Here is a 15,947-nt window from a genome sequence, read left to right as displayed (position 1 = left end):
ATTGACTGGTCATTTATGTAAGCTAAGGTCATTTTGGAAGTTTTTCATTTATATTCATTTCTTATTTATATGGTTCTATTTTATTTTAACTTTGTGTTAATAATTTAGGCCTATTTTATTTTCTTATTCATTATAAAAGTGTTATAATATTGGCTAGGCAATAAACATTCTATGGTTCTTATTTGTTTGGGTCAGCCTATGCATGGTGGTATTTTTATTCGTTGTGTTAATAAAAGCTCTGTATTTAATATCAGCAGTTTTTTTTTTTTTTTTCATTCAATCCATTGACGCCGAATTGCCAATTGCTGCTAATTCGAAAGTGAAAGTATAACGTACATGCATTTATAAGCTATTTAAAAGAGGACAACCCCTCCCACCCCCCAGTGATACTGGTATTACCGGTGTTGTCACACATCGATTAACCGGTGGGAAATTTTCCTCACCACGGCAACCCTAATATATAGGGGTGGTTGTATTTATTCATGCATGTTAAAATATTTGTTTAAAGCGACTTCTTTTCAGATTCTTTTGCACCATTATTATAATAGGCTGTTTGTTAACTTACTGGGAGAAAACCTGTAGTTCTATGTGAAATCAGACATTTGAGCACCCCCATATAGCTAAAATGGCATGATCATAGCACCTCAGCAAATATTCGATAGAGACTGGTAGTCGAATCGGACTTCTCTCATCAAAGCATCAACTCTTCGACTATTTGGGCTCACCCCTAGTGGTCACTATACACAATTAAAAATATCTGCAAGTGCAAGATGTGCGCTGGTATTTGAAAGGGTCAAAAAATAAATTTGGTTCAGCTCACATTGTCTTTAGCTGCAAGGCAGAACACAAAACCCATTGTGTTATTGCTAATCTTTCTACTCGGTTAATGTCACGGTGCGACTGGGAGAGAAATATCACCTAAGAAAAATCATGTGTTTTTAGAACTGGCACCAAGCCACTTTATACAACAGTGGCTAACAGAAAATTTACTTTTTACTTAACTTTCATACAGTTACAAAAGAAAGACAAAGCGATTTGCTATTGATTAGGGCCCATTTGTGAAAGGCCTGTGTGTATCAGTTTACTTCTGAATAGGCAGTGAGCCGGAACAGATGAGGAGGAAAGAACAACACAACAGCCAACACAAATATTTGCTGCCATTTTCCATGAAAAAGGGTACAAAATAGACCTCAAATGTCTTTCAAAAAAATGTTGTATGAGTGAAAATTATATGAATGGAAGCATGAAATTAATGATTTTTCTTTCAACAAATGCCCAGTAAAATGTGCTTACATTAAAACAAAATCAACATTTGGCATGAAAATTTCACCTTCATCATTTCTGCACATCTGACATAAAAACAAGCTCAACCACAGACACCTTTAGATTCAAATTTGCAACTTCACAATGTATCTTGACCCCTGTCTCAGTCTGTTCTCTGTTGTTTTGTCTCGATGTAAAGTGTGTTGCCATACTCTCTAGAATAGGATTCAATTAGATCCCTCACATCCTGCTAATCAAAACAAATCAAAGGAAAAGGACCAAAGCACCATGTTCTCCGAGCCATGCTAATTGAGAGATGTGTCTTTTTGAGAAGGGAAGTCTGGGGAGGTGGGGGTGGGGGGTGTCCTGGGAAAGACTGCAGTGAGTGGTGAGATCTTAAAAGGGTTTTGTCAATGGCCATGTCCAGAAGAGCTTGTTTCCTTCCCTTTCCTGCATGCCTGTTCTCCTCATTAGTGTCACTCATCAGTAGTTAGTGCTGGGCCAGCCACAGCGGTACTGAGTTCTCCTCTATAGCCTAGTTCTCAAGCATGTGAACACAACAGCCATGCTCTCAGTCAACAGGCTTTATAAGAGGGGAAGACGGGGCTCTCAAAGGTTCCTCAGAAAAAAAGAACAGGCAAAAATGGCATATTCGTCATTTTCAGTTGACCAAGGCAGAGTGTATGTAAGGTTAGTCCAGAGTCAGTTTCCCCTCCTCAAATCCAACCATATCAAAGAGATGGGAAAATCTAATCAGTGGCCTTGGGTAATGCAATTATTATTTTTTTAATTAAATCTTTTTTATAAAATTTTTTATTAATACTTTTATTTAGCAAGGATGTATCAAATTAAAAAGGTGACACGAAGGACATTTACAAAGTTACAAAAGATGTATATTTCAAACAATGTAAACGTGGTTCATAAACTCTATTCATCGATATAAATCCTAAAAAGTAATATCCACAAAAATATTAAGCAGCAAAACAGTTTTCAACATTGATATTATTATTATTATTATTAAATCGGGATGTTACAACAATAACAATAGCATAACTGTCTCAATATTACTCAATAGTCACATGATGATATAAAACCTCCAGGCAAAAAGTGTAGTTTTTAAAATATATTTAAACTTACTTTTTTTTCTAACATGAAAGGTCTTTTAAGTTGTGTTTTGGGCCATTATGCTTTGGCACAGTATCTGTCAAACGAACTAAAACCAAAAGTACAATATGGCTTAATCCCTTTAACAAGTCTGATTTCGCTGCACCTTTCAAAGTAAAGCGCACACACAGAGGCAATCTACTTGTGATCCGGTGTTTTCCATGCCTCAGAACAGCTCCGTTCACACTGAATGAATGCAGTGAACTCGTTTATTAGACGTGCTGTGAGTTCAACGCACTTTTGGAAACGCAACAACCAAGAGTTAGGCTTTATTTTCGTGGCAGATGATTACAACATTTGTAATGAGGCACGTTTTTGTAAGCTTGTTTTCACTGAAGCTGGTGTTTTCCTTCAAAATGAATGTTCTACTGCCATGCCCGTCAAAACAAAGGCTTAAAAGTGCAGTATAAATTGCTAAATGTTTAAATTTGTAGTGTTACTGCAGTCTAAATTCAAAAATCTCTTTCAAGTGTAGAAATTAGCAAAGAAGTATTGTAATTTCCCTACTATAGTGTAAAGCAAAAATGAAATACCTATGAAATATTAATTTCTATTTATTATCCAGTGCAATTGTTTAGCAATATATGGCTAGAGCCTATTACTGTCATTGCTGTTGTTGTTATTATTATATTCTAATTTGTTTGGCTTACTAAAATACCAGTGTGAATTTAATGTAGACTGAGACGGTGTATCACTAATTCAAAAAGGGCTGAGTTTGCTTTAAAGTTCAAGTCAATTAACTTCTTATTTCTGACTTAAGCTTTCTTCATTTAAGAACATAGTTTGGAGCTCTTCATTTTGAACTATCAAAGTACATTAGACAGAATAAATAACTTTTAAAATGTACAAAATTTTATTCCCCCTAAATTATTCATGTCGTTTTTTGGGGGGGTTGCAATAAAAATCACATCATGGACTTATTATTATATTGTTATATTTTTATATCATTACATCCCTATTATTAAATGTTTCATGAGCACCAAGTCAGAACATTATTATTGTTGTTTCTGAATCATGTGACACTGAAGATAAATGACTGCGGAAAATTCAGCTTTTCCACGAAAGGAAATTACATTTTTAAATGTAAATGTTCATAATATTGTAAAAAGCATTTCACTTTATTTTGATCAAATAAATGCACCCATTGAAGCTCTTACAGACCCAAAAAGTTTGAACAGTACTGTATGTAAGTAAATTATTATTTTTACATTGCTACCCAAACCGAACTGAAACTACTTCAGTGACAAATGTAATAGACAACCCTTAAACATGTAAAGAATGGCTTTGCCTTTTAAAAAACCAATGTTACTCTGCATTCAGACAGCTTTCATAACAATTAGATATTAAATCATACTTAATTGCAAGTTGTTTAATTATTATTATACCACAAGCAAGTCTGGGATACATTCATAATAAATTGGTATTCACTATAAAAGTTACTCACCTACAATGAAGATTTATTCTGCAGCATATAAACAACTTTGTCTATATAACACTGTTCACAAAAGAAACTATGCAAATGCTAATTTGCAAATTAATAACTACTGAAATTTCAAGAAATTAATGGCAGTTACAATTCTAGGCAAAATCCAAAGTCCTAGGGCATGGAGAATTATGATGTGCAATTTCTTTCTTTTCTTTTGTTGTTTCATGCATCAAAACGTTTCATTGAACTTCCATGCAATGTTTACATCAAGCCACACTGAAATCTACCTACAACATATTTAACCAAGACTCTTTTATCAAATCTGTTTTCTCAGCCCATGAGGGGGAAAAAAGCACCTGCAGAAAATTCAAAAAAGAAAAGGGGCTGCTTTGCCAAGCTGTCAGCAAAGAACTATGGTGGCGGAAATGAAAGAGGCGATCAACGGAGCCCGGGAAGCTGGAATGAGCCATGCGTTAGCCAGGCTTTTTAATTGGCGCCGGAGATGTTTGGAGTCAGTGGGCTCTCGGTGCCACTCTACTCTCCCAGGGAGCGAGAAAACGTTTGCCGAGAGGTGGTTTCGGCACTTCACATGGCACCACCTTTTGGACTTTATTAAAAACTTGGCCTGGAGTTTTCACACTTAGTCGTGCACCTCTCCCTGAGAGCCCGCACCACAGGACACGACAGCTTCGCTGTTTCGCAGTACACTAGGTGCAAATATTTTTACACACTCAAAAACTGACAAAGAGAGCGAGGAGGAGGACGGAGAGTGAGAGAAAAACAGAACCATACAATTTACCATGGAAGGGAAATAAAAAAAATACAAGGGCAAACTCAATTTCAGCTCCGACAAGCGCTCTCTCGCTCTTCTGCCAGTCCCGTGCTAGGCGGTTTGCGGGAAATGAGAGAACTGGGAATGTAGCTTTTGCTCGGGCATTGTTTTGACAGCACTTATGGGCAGTAAATGCCAGGACATCTCCACTCAGGCAGGTTGTGTGTGGTGTTGCTGGAGCTGAAGGATCACATTATGTTGTGTGCTGGGCCTTTAAACATGGCTGTACTTCAACCATAATTCCCATTTTTGTAGATAATGTCACTCATTAAACTGATTAGATCCACTGACTTGGCAAAGAGTGGTGAGACCCCTGTGAAATCAAGTTTAAGGACCTGAAGGTGACTGCCCTGAGCTTTGAATGCAAACTCATTATGCAGTGTCGAACTAGTGTCAGCAAAAATGACACAATAATCTTTCAATGGCAGAAAAACCAGAGGCTGGCAGCCAGAGGCAGGGAACGAAAGCCCAGGGGGCAGATTCGGCTGGTAATGTCCACACTCAAGATTTGGACCTGCATACACACAGCCATTCAAACTAGTTCTCCTAACCTACTAAAAGTCCCAAAAGACACTCAGTCAGGCAAAACTTTTGACAGACTGGAAATAAATAGAATATAACATCCTTTATAGATGGGGGCAGTCGTGGCCTAAAGGTTCTAACCCGAAGGTTGCGGGTTCGATTCTCAGGTCAGACAGGAATTGTTGTGGGAGGAGTAAATAGTAACCAGTGCTCTCCACCCTCAATACAATGACTGAGGTATGACCTTTGAGCAAGTCACCAATCCCCCAACGGTTCCCTGGGTGCCAAAGTAATGGTTACCCTATGCTCTGGGTGTGTGTTCATGGCATGTGTGTGTGTGTTTGTGTGTGTTCATTTCACTTTGACTTTGCTATCAATTTCTGGTCACACTTTATTTCAAAGTCCAATTCTTTCTTTTAACAAACCATTAATTATGACTTTTTCCTCAATAAAAAATTATTAGTCAGGAAGGTAGTTGTTAAAGTTTAGGTATTGGGTAAGAGTAGGGATGTAGAATATAGTCATGCAAAATATGTGCTTTATAAGTACTAATAAACAGCCAATATGTTAACAAGCATGCTAATAAGCAATTAGTTAATAATGAGAATTGGTCCCTCTAAAGTGTTACCAAATTTCTTAACAACATTAACTAACTAAAATAAATCAATATAGCCTTAACGATCAATAGGGCAGAGATACAACAAAAATGCATCAGTTGAAGCATAATGAAACCTGAATCCATATAAACATGTTACTAATTATATAATTACTGATTTATAATACTGAACTAAATAACCTTGGTGTAAATATTTGTAGCCATAATCAATTTCCCATTTAAATTAGTTAATTCATTAATAATAATGATAATTATAATAATAATTATAATTATTATTATTATTAATTTACTAGAACCCCTGCACAGAATTATTCACCTTATTTACTAACAGTATAAAAAATACCATTACAATAATTACACAAAATAACTGTAAATACATTTTCAAAATAGTAACTTGACTGTAACTGAAGTACTTTAAATAAAAGAGACAAGCTACAGCTCCCCAACACTGTTATCTAGTTATTTGCAATAATATGAATTTCAAAGTTTTTCCTCTAATCAGTGAACCTATTGAAGGACATAAATAGCTTTGAAATTAATTATTTGGGAAGGTAACGCTTCGTACACAAATGTCTTGAAGATAAATACAAGGTGCCTAAATTAGCAACTGGCGATGGAGCGGCCTCCAAACATGATCAATGAGAAAGGACAAGATTCAGCAGCAAACAAATGGCCCATCACATACAGATGATCGTCCATCACCTTACTGCACCTAGAGGCTTGTTAAAACCGCACTACAGCAGCTGGTGAAGCATCGGTAACTTGATTGGAAGGATTATGCAGCCTTAGGGTTGATGAAAATAACAGTTTTCTCGGAGGGCGATATCAGACCTGCGAAAATCCATTCGCTTCCAAAAGTGGCCTCAATCCCAATATCAATTAAAATCTTGTCGGGACATGCAGAGCCGTGTTGGGGAAAACTAGTGTGAAACAACAAGCCCAATCACAAATACAGCGAAAAACCAATCTCGCCCTCCGCCTGTGGTAAACTTCAGCTCTGTTTAACACAATCATTGCAAAAACAAATCCCCACTCCCTTTTAGTACTTTACTGCTCTATCGTCACATGGCGAGGATAGAATGGCTATTCAGAGGGCTGATCTTTTGTTTCCTTAGTATTCCATTTGGATCTTCGTGTTTACCCACTGCTGGTTTGCTTTTAAATCTAAGTGTAGGGTTGGATAGGGTAATGAAACTGAATGGCACTAACTATTTGCAACTTCCGATGGCACAATAATGCCTAGCCTATTGACAGGACATGGGAATTATAATGTATTTGCATTAAAGGTATTATTTGTCAATGTGCCTGGCTTTGAGCAAACATCCACAGGGCTGCAGCCTAACTGCTACTGGAGCCTGGACATATTAATACTACTATTCATCCCATGTCCAACTCCAGCCAAGAAAACGCATTAGGCCCGGGGCCCTGTGGCCTGCAATTGGACCAGCCTGGCTGGCATGTGTATGTGCGCGAGAGCGAGAAAAAGAGTACACCTTTTCTCCTCCAATGAGCTCTGGATGAAGCAAAAAAGTTCTTTATATCAATTAGCCAGACAAGTGTGCAATGGACACCTGTCACCCCATGAGCCCTCCTCCCCAGCCTGCTCTGATCAAGGACCGTCTGTCGTCCTGTTCTGCATCCTTTCTAAAAGAAAACACCTAGGCTGATCTCAGATCGGAGCGCTTTTCCTCTTGGGTGAAATTGCTGGTGGCCCGTAGCTGAGCCAGGAGGGCCGTCCCAGCTCTGCCTGACAGGCCAAGCAACGGCTGCACGGCAGACACAAAATCTGGGGCACAGACCATCTGGCTGACAGTGTAGTCTGAAGTGAGGAGGCTGTCGGAAGTTCATTGCCAGGATGGCTCGCAAAAGCAGAACATTAGATACCATAAAAACACACAAATACACACTCGGATATACAAAGAAAATGTTCTTGTTGTGACAAGATTCAAATGAGGGACTTAATGCTCTGAATTCCACAGCTGAGGGCACAATTCTCCTCTAGTTCTTTTTATATATATATATACATTTATATTTACATTTAGCTGACGCTTTTATCCAAAGCGACTTACAATTGCTATACATGTCAGAGGTCGCACGCCTCTGGAGCAACTAGGGGTTAAGTGTCTTGCTCAGGGACACATTGGTTTGGTGCCTCACAGTGGATTCGAACCCGGGTCTCTCACACCAAAGGCATGATCTTATCCACTATATATATGTACATGTATATATATATATATATATATATATATATATAAATATATATATATATATATATATATATATAAATATATATATATATATATATATATATATATATATATATATATATATATATATATATATATATATATATATATATATATATATATATATATATGTATGTATGTATGTATGTATGTATGTATATATATATATATATATATATATATATATATATATATATATATATATATATTTTTTTTTTTATTTTTTTTTTTTTTTTTATTTATATATAAAACTTCATGCTCAACAAAGCAGGGATAATTCAATATTCAATATTTTCTCAGTGTTACTTCTTTAAGGTCATCCCCAGCCATGCTAATTAAAGTGCCCCTATTATGGGTATTGAAAGGTTCATATTTTTGTTTTGGGAGTGCCCAGCACCAAGTTGAGATGCATGCAAGGTCAAAAAACACTTTCATTGTCTTATAATATGCATTTATTTTCACCTACTTGCTCAACGACTCTCAAACGATTAGTTTAAAGAATCATTTTTCCAAATTCCTACTTTGCGTGATGCTAATCTGCGCTGACTGGTCCGATTGGTCTCATTTTCATTTCATCATGCCTGTAATGCCTGATAAATCAGCGTTTGTGGTGCAGTGATGGTTTGTGTACAGCGTTACTGGGCAAAGAATGAATTAGCATTTTCATTCAGACTAACACCAAAAGACCAACAAGTGGGAGCGCAATATGCTAATGTTTTCATGTTGACATCATTAAAATCGACTCATTTCAGTGATTTAGATTCAACTCTTTCTTCGAGACTGAGACAAATACTTTATACACTGTGCATTTCAGATTTATAACTTTACAGCACATTTTCATTCACCTAGATCTGTTACACACTTCATGAAAGGAGAGGATTTACAAAAATCCTTAATAGGGGCACTATTAACTGAATTCCTCACATTTGAAACAACAATTAAACAGTCTCTCCTTGTACTATGACACAGAGAAATCATAGTTAGCCTGGAAAATAACACCAGCCAGACTGCAACAGACCATAACTTAAAATCACAGCTACAACTCCAACTCAATTCTGCTCTATCAAAAGCCAAATTCAGCAAAAAAAACATTCAACCTCTCACACTACTAACAAATATGCAGCGGACTTGCAAATGTGAAGTGGCTTGGCATGAGAGAGCAAAACCAAACGGCTCTTACCTTGGGTTGAGCGCGTCTTGGAAAGGCAACTTTAGGATCAATCTAAATGAGAGAAGAAGGAGAGAAAGAAATATGAGAAAACTGAGCTTGTGATACTGTTACGTGAAGAGGAAAATTAGAAAATATTAGAAAAAGCCTCCAATGTGCTGCGACTACTCGATAACCTTCATGGAAATTATAGCATTAATCATGATGCAATGCTCCATGTCTCATGTGTAATCTCGCCTAGTTATTACACGCTGGTTGCATGAGGCCTGTATATGACAAAATCGAATAAAACCTTACAAAGGTTAGAGCATAATTACTCGAATACAGCATAAATAAACAGGAAGCATTATATAACACACCAGAGATAATTCAAAGACTCGCTGAAGAAGTGCTCGCAGCCTCGAGGGAGGTCAGGTCGACATGGCAGGAGGTGTTTTAGTGAGCGCTGGAGATTTGCGGAGAATCAAGACAGGGCATTAGATCAATACATCCACAACCTTCTTCTCCTCTGAGGGACTAGAATTATTATGGGTGACTCTCCTCCACAGTACGAGGGGTTACCGTTCGGCCTATAATCCATTTTGGCATGTGATTGGGCATAACTAGGTTTAATAGTTAGAAAAGCTGTTATTTGATTTTATTACATTACAAACTAAACATAGTTTTGCACACATCTTGATTAAGAGCATTTGTAATCTCAATAAACCACTGGTGTTCTGAACCAGCATAACGATTCATCCTGGATATTAATAATAATAAATTTCCCAGGAGGATAAATTAACAACATAAAAACGTCAACTGCAATCAAAATGTTTTTTTCTCTTATTGATCTCTGCATCATACATATTTTGCGGTATTAAAAATGTATGATTCTAATGCTAGAAGGGGAAAAGAAAATCATTTTAAGAGATTCTGTCATTAATGATAAACAGGTATTACTGATTTCTTGTTAGACTTCATATTAGTGAACACTTATTTATTTTAAACACTCAATTAAAGATTTTACATAGTGAAATAAGTGGCCGACTTGTTGTTTAGAAAGATGTTTGCTTTGGTCATTTAAACATTCATAGAATGACACAACAGTCCCTCTTTTTAGCAAACAGGCCGAAAGCTTGGGCAGCCAGAGCACTAGAAAGATAGGACGTAGATAATCATGCATGCGAGAACAAAAACAGTTCAAAGACTTGCCTCTGCACTCTCATTAAATGGAAAAATAACTCAAGGGAAAAAGATCCATTAGTGCTATACTGCTCTTGAATATACCGCATGTCTGAATGCTTTGTCACTTCTTATAAATGGTAAGAAAAAGAAAAGCAGAATTGTGAGATGTGGCAGTGTGCAAAAGGGAAAGAAAGAAAAAAAAAACCTTCAACCTGTTTTGGTGGAATACGAAGAAGGGGGTCTCCTGGTAAATTAATTTGACCTGAACAGAATTGCAATATTTACCACCCAAAAAAAAAAAAAAAGCCTTCCTGGTGGGGAATGATGCTGTTGTGTTATACTTTAATTCATCCTGAAAAGTGTTTAATCTAAAACAGATTGCTTTTAGTCTTTTAGGCAACAGTCTTTCAGTTGTCAATACACAGAGTAATTCTCACCCTAGGCTTTCAGATTTGCAGATTACACAGCTTTTAATCAAATGTGAAACATGTGTGTCAAGAATATCTCTGTACACGCTTTCTTTGGTCCATTTGCACTCTTCAAATGTGACAAAAAGATTGGACCGGAAATTGCAAAAAAAGTAGAAAATAGAAATGCAATAAACTAAAAACATATTCTATTATAGAAATCAACAGCAAGACCTTTCAACTTCACTATCAATTTAAATTTGTTCTTAAACCTCCACCGGTCCAACTTCCTCATGGCTCCTGGTCTCCAGTTGGAGCTGAAACCCCAGAGTCATGACACAGCCACCCGAACCCTGACGATGACATCACTACCCAGAGCTCAGTAATCCCTGCTTTAGCACCAGCCGCTACTGTCAACATGATCTCAATCGCTCTCAATCCTGGATACATCACTGCTAACGCTAGCTTTCTTTTTTTTCCCTTAGCCATTGAAGAGCATTTGAAACGTCAAACCTTGACCCACTTTTTACTAAGAATACTAGAATTACACATGTGTGCCATGATTATGTAATCCAAACGGCCCACATTTGATGTCCGAATTACACGTTTTTCGACTAGTGCAACACTGACATGTACAATGTTATATTATTTTATTAATCAGACAGAAACATCCTCCGTCCTAAAGGCATTTCAGCTTACATCAGTCAATGCCAAACTGGCATAAAGAGACATACTGAACGGCACACCTGTATTTCTAACAGATTTAGGGCACAGAACCAAGAGAGGTGGAGAATATTCACCTGCTGGGCTAAATTATTATTCAGAATTCATTTTTGCCCAATTGCTGCATTTACGTAAACAATCATCAGTAATTGGTAATAAACCACTTAACTGGTTAATCTGCTGTTGACCAAATTAGCCACCTGATCAAATCTAATAAATGCAACTTGTCAGTGAAGCTTAGTTTGGTGTTTCACATCTTTAAACGTACACATTATTATTATTATTATTATTATTATTATTATTATTATTATTATTATTATTATAAAAGGATGTTAAATAAAATGTTTTCAATACATCCTCCCTTATTTGCATAGGGAAATTTTTTCAGTTTATCTCACAAATTTAATTTCTATTTGAAATGGTTGTATGTTTAACAAAAACAAATATTTACAACAGCAAATTGCCTACTCCCCTAAGAGCAGAAAAATAATTCTAACCCCATCTAATCAAAGATTAGAATTATACATTACATATTTTTTGTTAAATGGAAAGCACTGGGAAAGCCAACAAACAGTGTTCTCGGGGAGGAATATTAGACACACAATTTCTGAGGGAAGCTATGAACCTCTGTGTATGCCTTTAAATAAGTCCGTCTCTTGATATGAACTTGCAGCAACATGGCATCCATTAAAATAAGTCAGTGAAGGCAGTATTTGTCCACACCCCAGCTATCCCAAATAAAAGGCTCTTTCACTCTGGACTCCAACAGGTAACTAGCAACTGCATCTACAAACAGGAAAGATGGTGACTTTATACATAAGAAAAAATAAATAAAAAAATAGAATCCACATTAACTTTACTGGTACAGCGTCTGCTTATCCTGCGGTTCACTGTCACACAAAAATCTTAATGTATTTCTGCCGGGATTTAGGTTAGGTTGAATAAGGAAAACCTATTTCTTGCAGACAGAAATATATGCATGACTCAGTCTGCATATTTACATGGCCAATGTAAAATAATAAAAATAATATAACATATAAACACAATATTTTTCAGATATTACTCGTCTGAATCCTAAATAAAAATGCATTGAAAGAATCCATACAAAATAAAAGGTTATAATATGAATACTATAATATAAATACAATGTTATTCTATTCAAATAAAAATTTTATAATATCAATGCTATTTATATATATTAATCCTAAATTCTACAGGTAAAAAAAAAATAAAAACACACTCCAAAATCTTTTTAAAAATTTGAATCTTTATTTTAAAATGTACAAGAAAATCTTACTACATACTCTAAGTTTATTACAAGCACTTTTTAAATGTTGAAACAACAGCAAACTCCAGGCATGAATATAACAACTGAAAAATAAATAAGAACATTTTAAATAAATAATGAGTGGCACATTAGGAAATAAACTGAATGCAAAATACTTCAATGTAGAATAATGGAAACTTGTGCACCGGTACACACACTAACCTGCACCACAAATGACAAAGTATCGACATAATTCTAAATATACTATAAAAACACAAAAAGAAACAAATGTGATCAAATTAGTTTACCATGTCAATCAAGCACGTAAAACGTTTCTACTCAGCAAGGTGTACAATGAACTTATGCATGCATCCAAAATACATTCTCGCCCTATGCAACATCCGGAGTTCTGTCTGGAAAATTAAATCAGGAACAAGAGTGCAAAACACTACGTCATACACAACAAGTCTTACATCACAAGAGGCGCTGAACACAGCTGGAGTCACGATTGAACAATGCCGCAGGTAATTCGTTCCTTCTTGCCCCCATACCGCAATTACAGTTAACCCTTTGTTCCCCAGTACTACTTTGGTAAGCAAGGAGTTAAAACCTGTTGAGGCATTTGAGGAAGACAGGACTAGGCTAATTATCCTGCTACTTATTTGTGTCAGGTGCCCCGCTGTTGTGTGTGTGGTACAATGACAAATGCAGAGGAAAGCCTCGACACAGGAAGGGATATGATAGGGAGACTGCGTGTCTTTTCACCACTCAATGTCACAGATACAAGTATGTTTAAACAGCACTTCACAAAACAAACACAAATAGAAGGGAACATACCGTCTTTGAGTCTAATTCGTGGTGAGGTTGAGCTAGGACCTTATCTACACTGGCCGCATCCGCAAACGTTACGAAGCCAAATCCCCTGGAAAACAAAACAAACAAAAACACAGAAATACATTAGGAGCTGACAGTGATGCGTTACACATGTTTGACTGGTAAGCTTGTTAACATAGCCATTCGATTCTATTATTCAATGCTACTTGAACTTTGATATCTATAACAATTTCATTAACGTTATCTTAGAAATATAGTATGTCAAGGACAAAAGAGCATGGTAGGTTACACAAAAATTTAAATTCTGTCATCATTTAATGTTACTCAACCTCATGACGTTCCAAACCTATATGACCTATGAGGAACAAAAAAGTGTGTAGAATTACCTATGAGGAACAAAAAAAAAAAAATGTGTAGAATTACAGCTTCAGTCACCATTCACTTTCATTGTAATGTTATGGGGGGGGCTGCAAATAAAAGTGAATGGTGACTGAAACTGTCAGTCCCTAACAATTCCTTTTGTGTTTCACAGAATAAACAACGACAGAATTTTAATTTCCGTGTGAATTATCCCTTTAATATGTCCACCCTATTATATTATTTAGCAAGATCTTGATTGACAAAAATTTCAGATAAACATCTGCATAATCTGTTACCTTAAAAAATACAGTCCGTCAAGGACACTTGAGGACTTTTCATGCCACCCTTAATCCTGGGTTAACGTCTTTTTAAACCGTAGGATAAGAAACGTTTCAAACTTGTAATTTTAAAGGTGTACAGCAGCACCTTTTATCCGTCCGTTTTGAAATTCTGCTAAATAAGTTTAGCAAAAGACAACCAATCATAAACTGCTTCGGCGCTTACCTCATTAAATATTCATACGCATTGTACAGTCGCAGAAACTTAAATCTGAATGTTTTAGGGAAACTAACAATGTATTTTTGCGGTACATTTCAGAAGATGTGAAGCAAACGGAGAGGATCTGCGTAACGACATTTCTACTGATATTTAAACAGGTCGCGTGCTGTAAGCATCCAATCAACATTTTAATCCTCATGAATATGCAAATAAAAACGCAAACGTACAGTAAGAAACCTCGCAATGTGACAGCGGATGATTAATTAACGTTACTAACCCAGGGTAAAGTATGAACGTTGTGAAACACGGAACAAAATAAACCAGGTTTAAAAATGACGATATCAAGTATGAAAAATAACGTGCCAACTTCAAAGATAAAAACACAAGCAACCGCATAAAGCGCTCGGTTCATTAAAGACATTCGGTTTAACATAAAGACTCCCAAATCAATGCCAAACTGTATCCCATCCACAAACACACCGATCCAGCCGCCTCAACAGCGCATAGCATCCGAATAACAGCGCAAGGGCAAAATCGCAGGTTAATATCGCTTTGCATAAAAACCTCAACGTGTTAAGAGATTCAAAGAGAAAAAGAAAAACATTGTGTTGTGTTTGTTTTGTTTTTTACCTGGAGCGTTTTGTCGTGGGATCTCTCATCACCATACATTCTCTGATTTCTCCAAATTTACTAAAATAGTCTCTAAGGCTGTCTGTGAAACAAAACAGAAAGAAAACAGCACACATGAGCCAAGCGTTCGTGCGTTACACACCAGTTTCTAAATTAAACGCCCCCCTGGATGTCTAACAGGGGTCGAATAGAGGACTTCAAATGACGGCACATATCCCGCACAGCGCGCGCCACGCTGGACACAATGAAACAAACACAACACAGCCAGACAAACGCGCGCAAATGACAGCGAACCATCGGTCTCTTACCTGGTGAAGTTTGCCAGCTGAGGCCACCGATAAACATTTTACTGTAAGGGGAAAACACAGCAGAAGTGAGTCCAGATGTCAGATCGGCCATTTTGACGTGTAGCTAGCGACAAAAAAAGCAGAGCTAAACGAAGGCAAAGCAGAGCGGTGTGTGTTTACTGAGCCCCGGCGGGCTGTGCTCTCTAATATACATCAAACAAAGGTGTAGTAGTTATGTGCACCCGGAAGAGCGTTTTTAAAACATGCTCACTGGAGAAAAACACACAAGGAAAAAAAAAAAGTCAAGTGCTGTCAGGATTGGCTTTGGCTTACCCCGGGTCGTGTTGCGAATCGTTAGGGCTTCCAGATGTGGCTTGGCTCCCGTCTCCCTCCATGGCTAACCCAACTATGGCCAGTAACTAACACACACACTGTCAGAGCTAAGAGACTATTACTGAGCCGGGAATGCGAGCGTCACACGTGGGATCAGCTCTGCCTGGCTCCCTCCCCCTCCCGTCACCCACACGGGGAGGAGCGCAG

General features: G+C 37.1%; 1 protein-coding gene across 11 annotated transcripts in view; it reads right to left on the bottom strand.

Moving 5' to 3' along the window:
- msi2b (musashi RNA-binding protein 2b) overlaps nucleotides 1-15,947 on the bottom strand; it is a 251,834-nt gene extending 235,887 nt beyond the window's left edge. For 6 of the 11 annotated variants that reach the window (XM_052575400.1, XM_052575398.1, XM_052575403.1 and 3 more), the window contains exons 1-5: nucleotides 15,741-15,945; nucleotides 15,429-15,469; nucleotides 15,121-15,202; nucleotides 13,636-13,720; nucleotides 9,250-9,291 (exon numbers count right to left, since the gene is read on the bottom strand). In XM_052575400.1, coding sequence (XP_052431360.1) covers nucleotides 9,250-9,291; nucleotides 13,636-13,720; nucleotides 15,121-15,202; nucleotides 15,429-15,469; nucleotides 15,741-15,802 — 312 coding nt within the window. In that variant the 5' untranslated portion in view covers nucleotides 15,803-15,945. Of the gene's footprint in view, nucleotides 1-9,249; nucleotides 9,292-13,635; nucleotides 13,721-15,120; nucleotides 15,203-15,428; nucleotides 15,470-15,740 lie in introns of all 11 variants that reach the window. The other 5 variants (XM_052575396.1, XM_052575394.1, XM_052575395.1 and 2 more) reach the window with 2 other exon arrangements.

The sequence above is a fragment of the Carassius gibelio genome, chromosome B15 (assembly GCF_023724105.1).
Source record: "Carassius gibelio isolate Cgi1373 ecotype wild population from Czech Republic chromosome B15, carGib1.2-hapl.c, whole genome shotgun sequence".
NCBI lineage: Eukaryota > Metazoa > Chordata > Actinopteri > Cypriniformes > Cyprinidae > Carassius > Carassius gibelio.
Note: the sequence above shows the minus strand (reverse complement) of the source record. Positions and strands in the feature narration are given on the sequence as shown.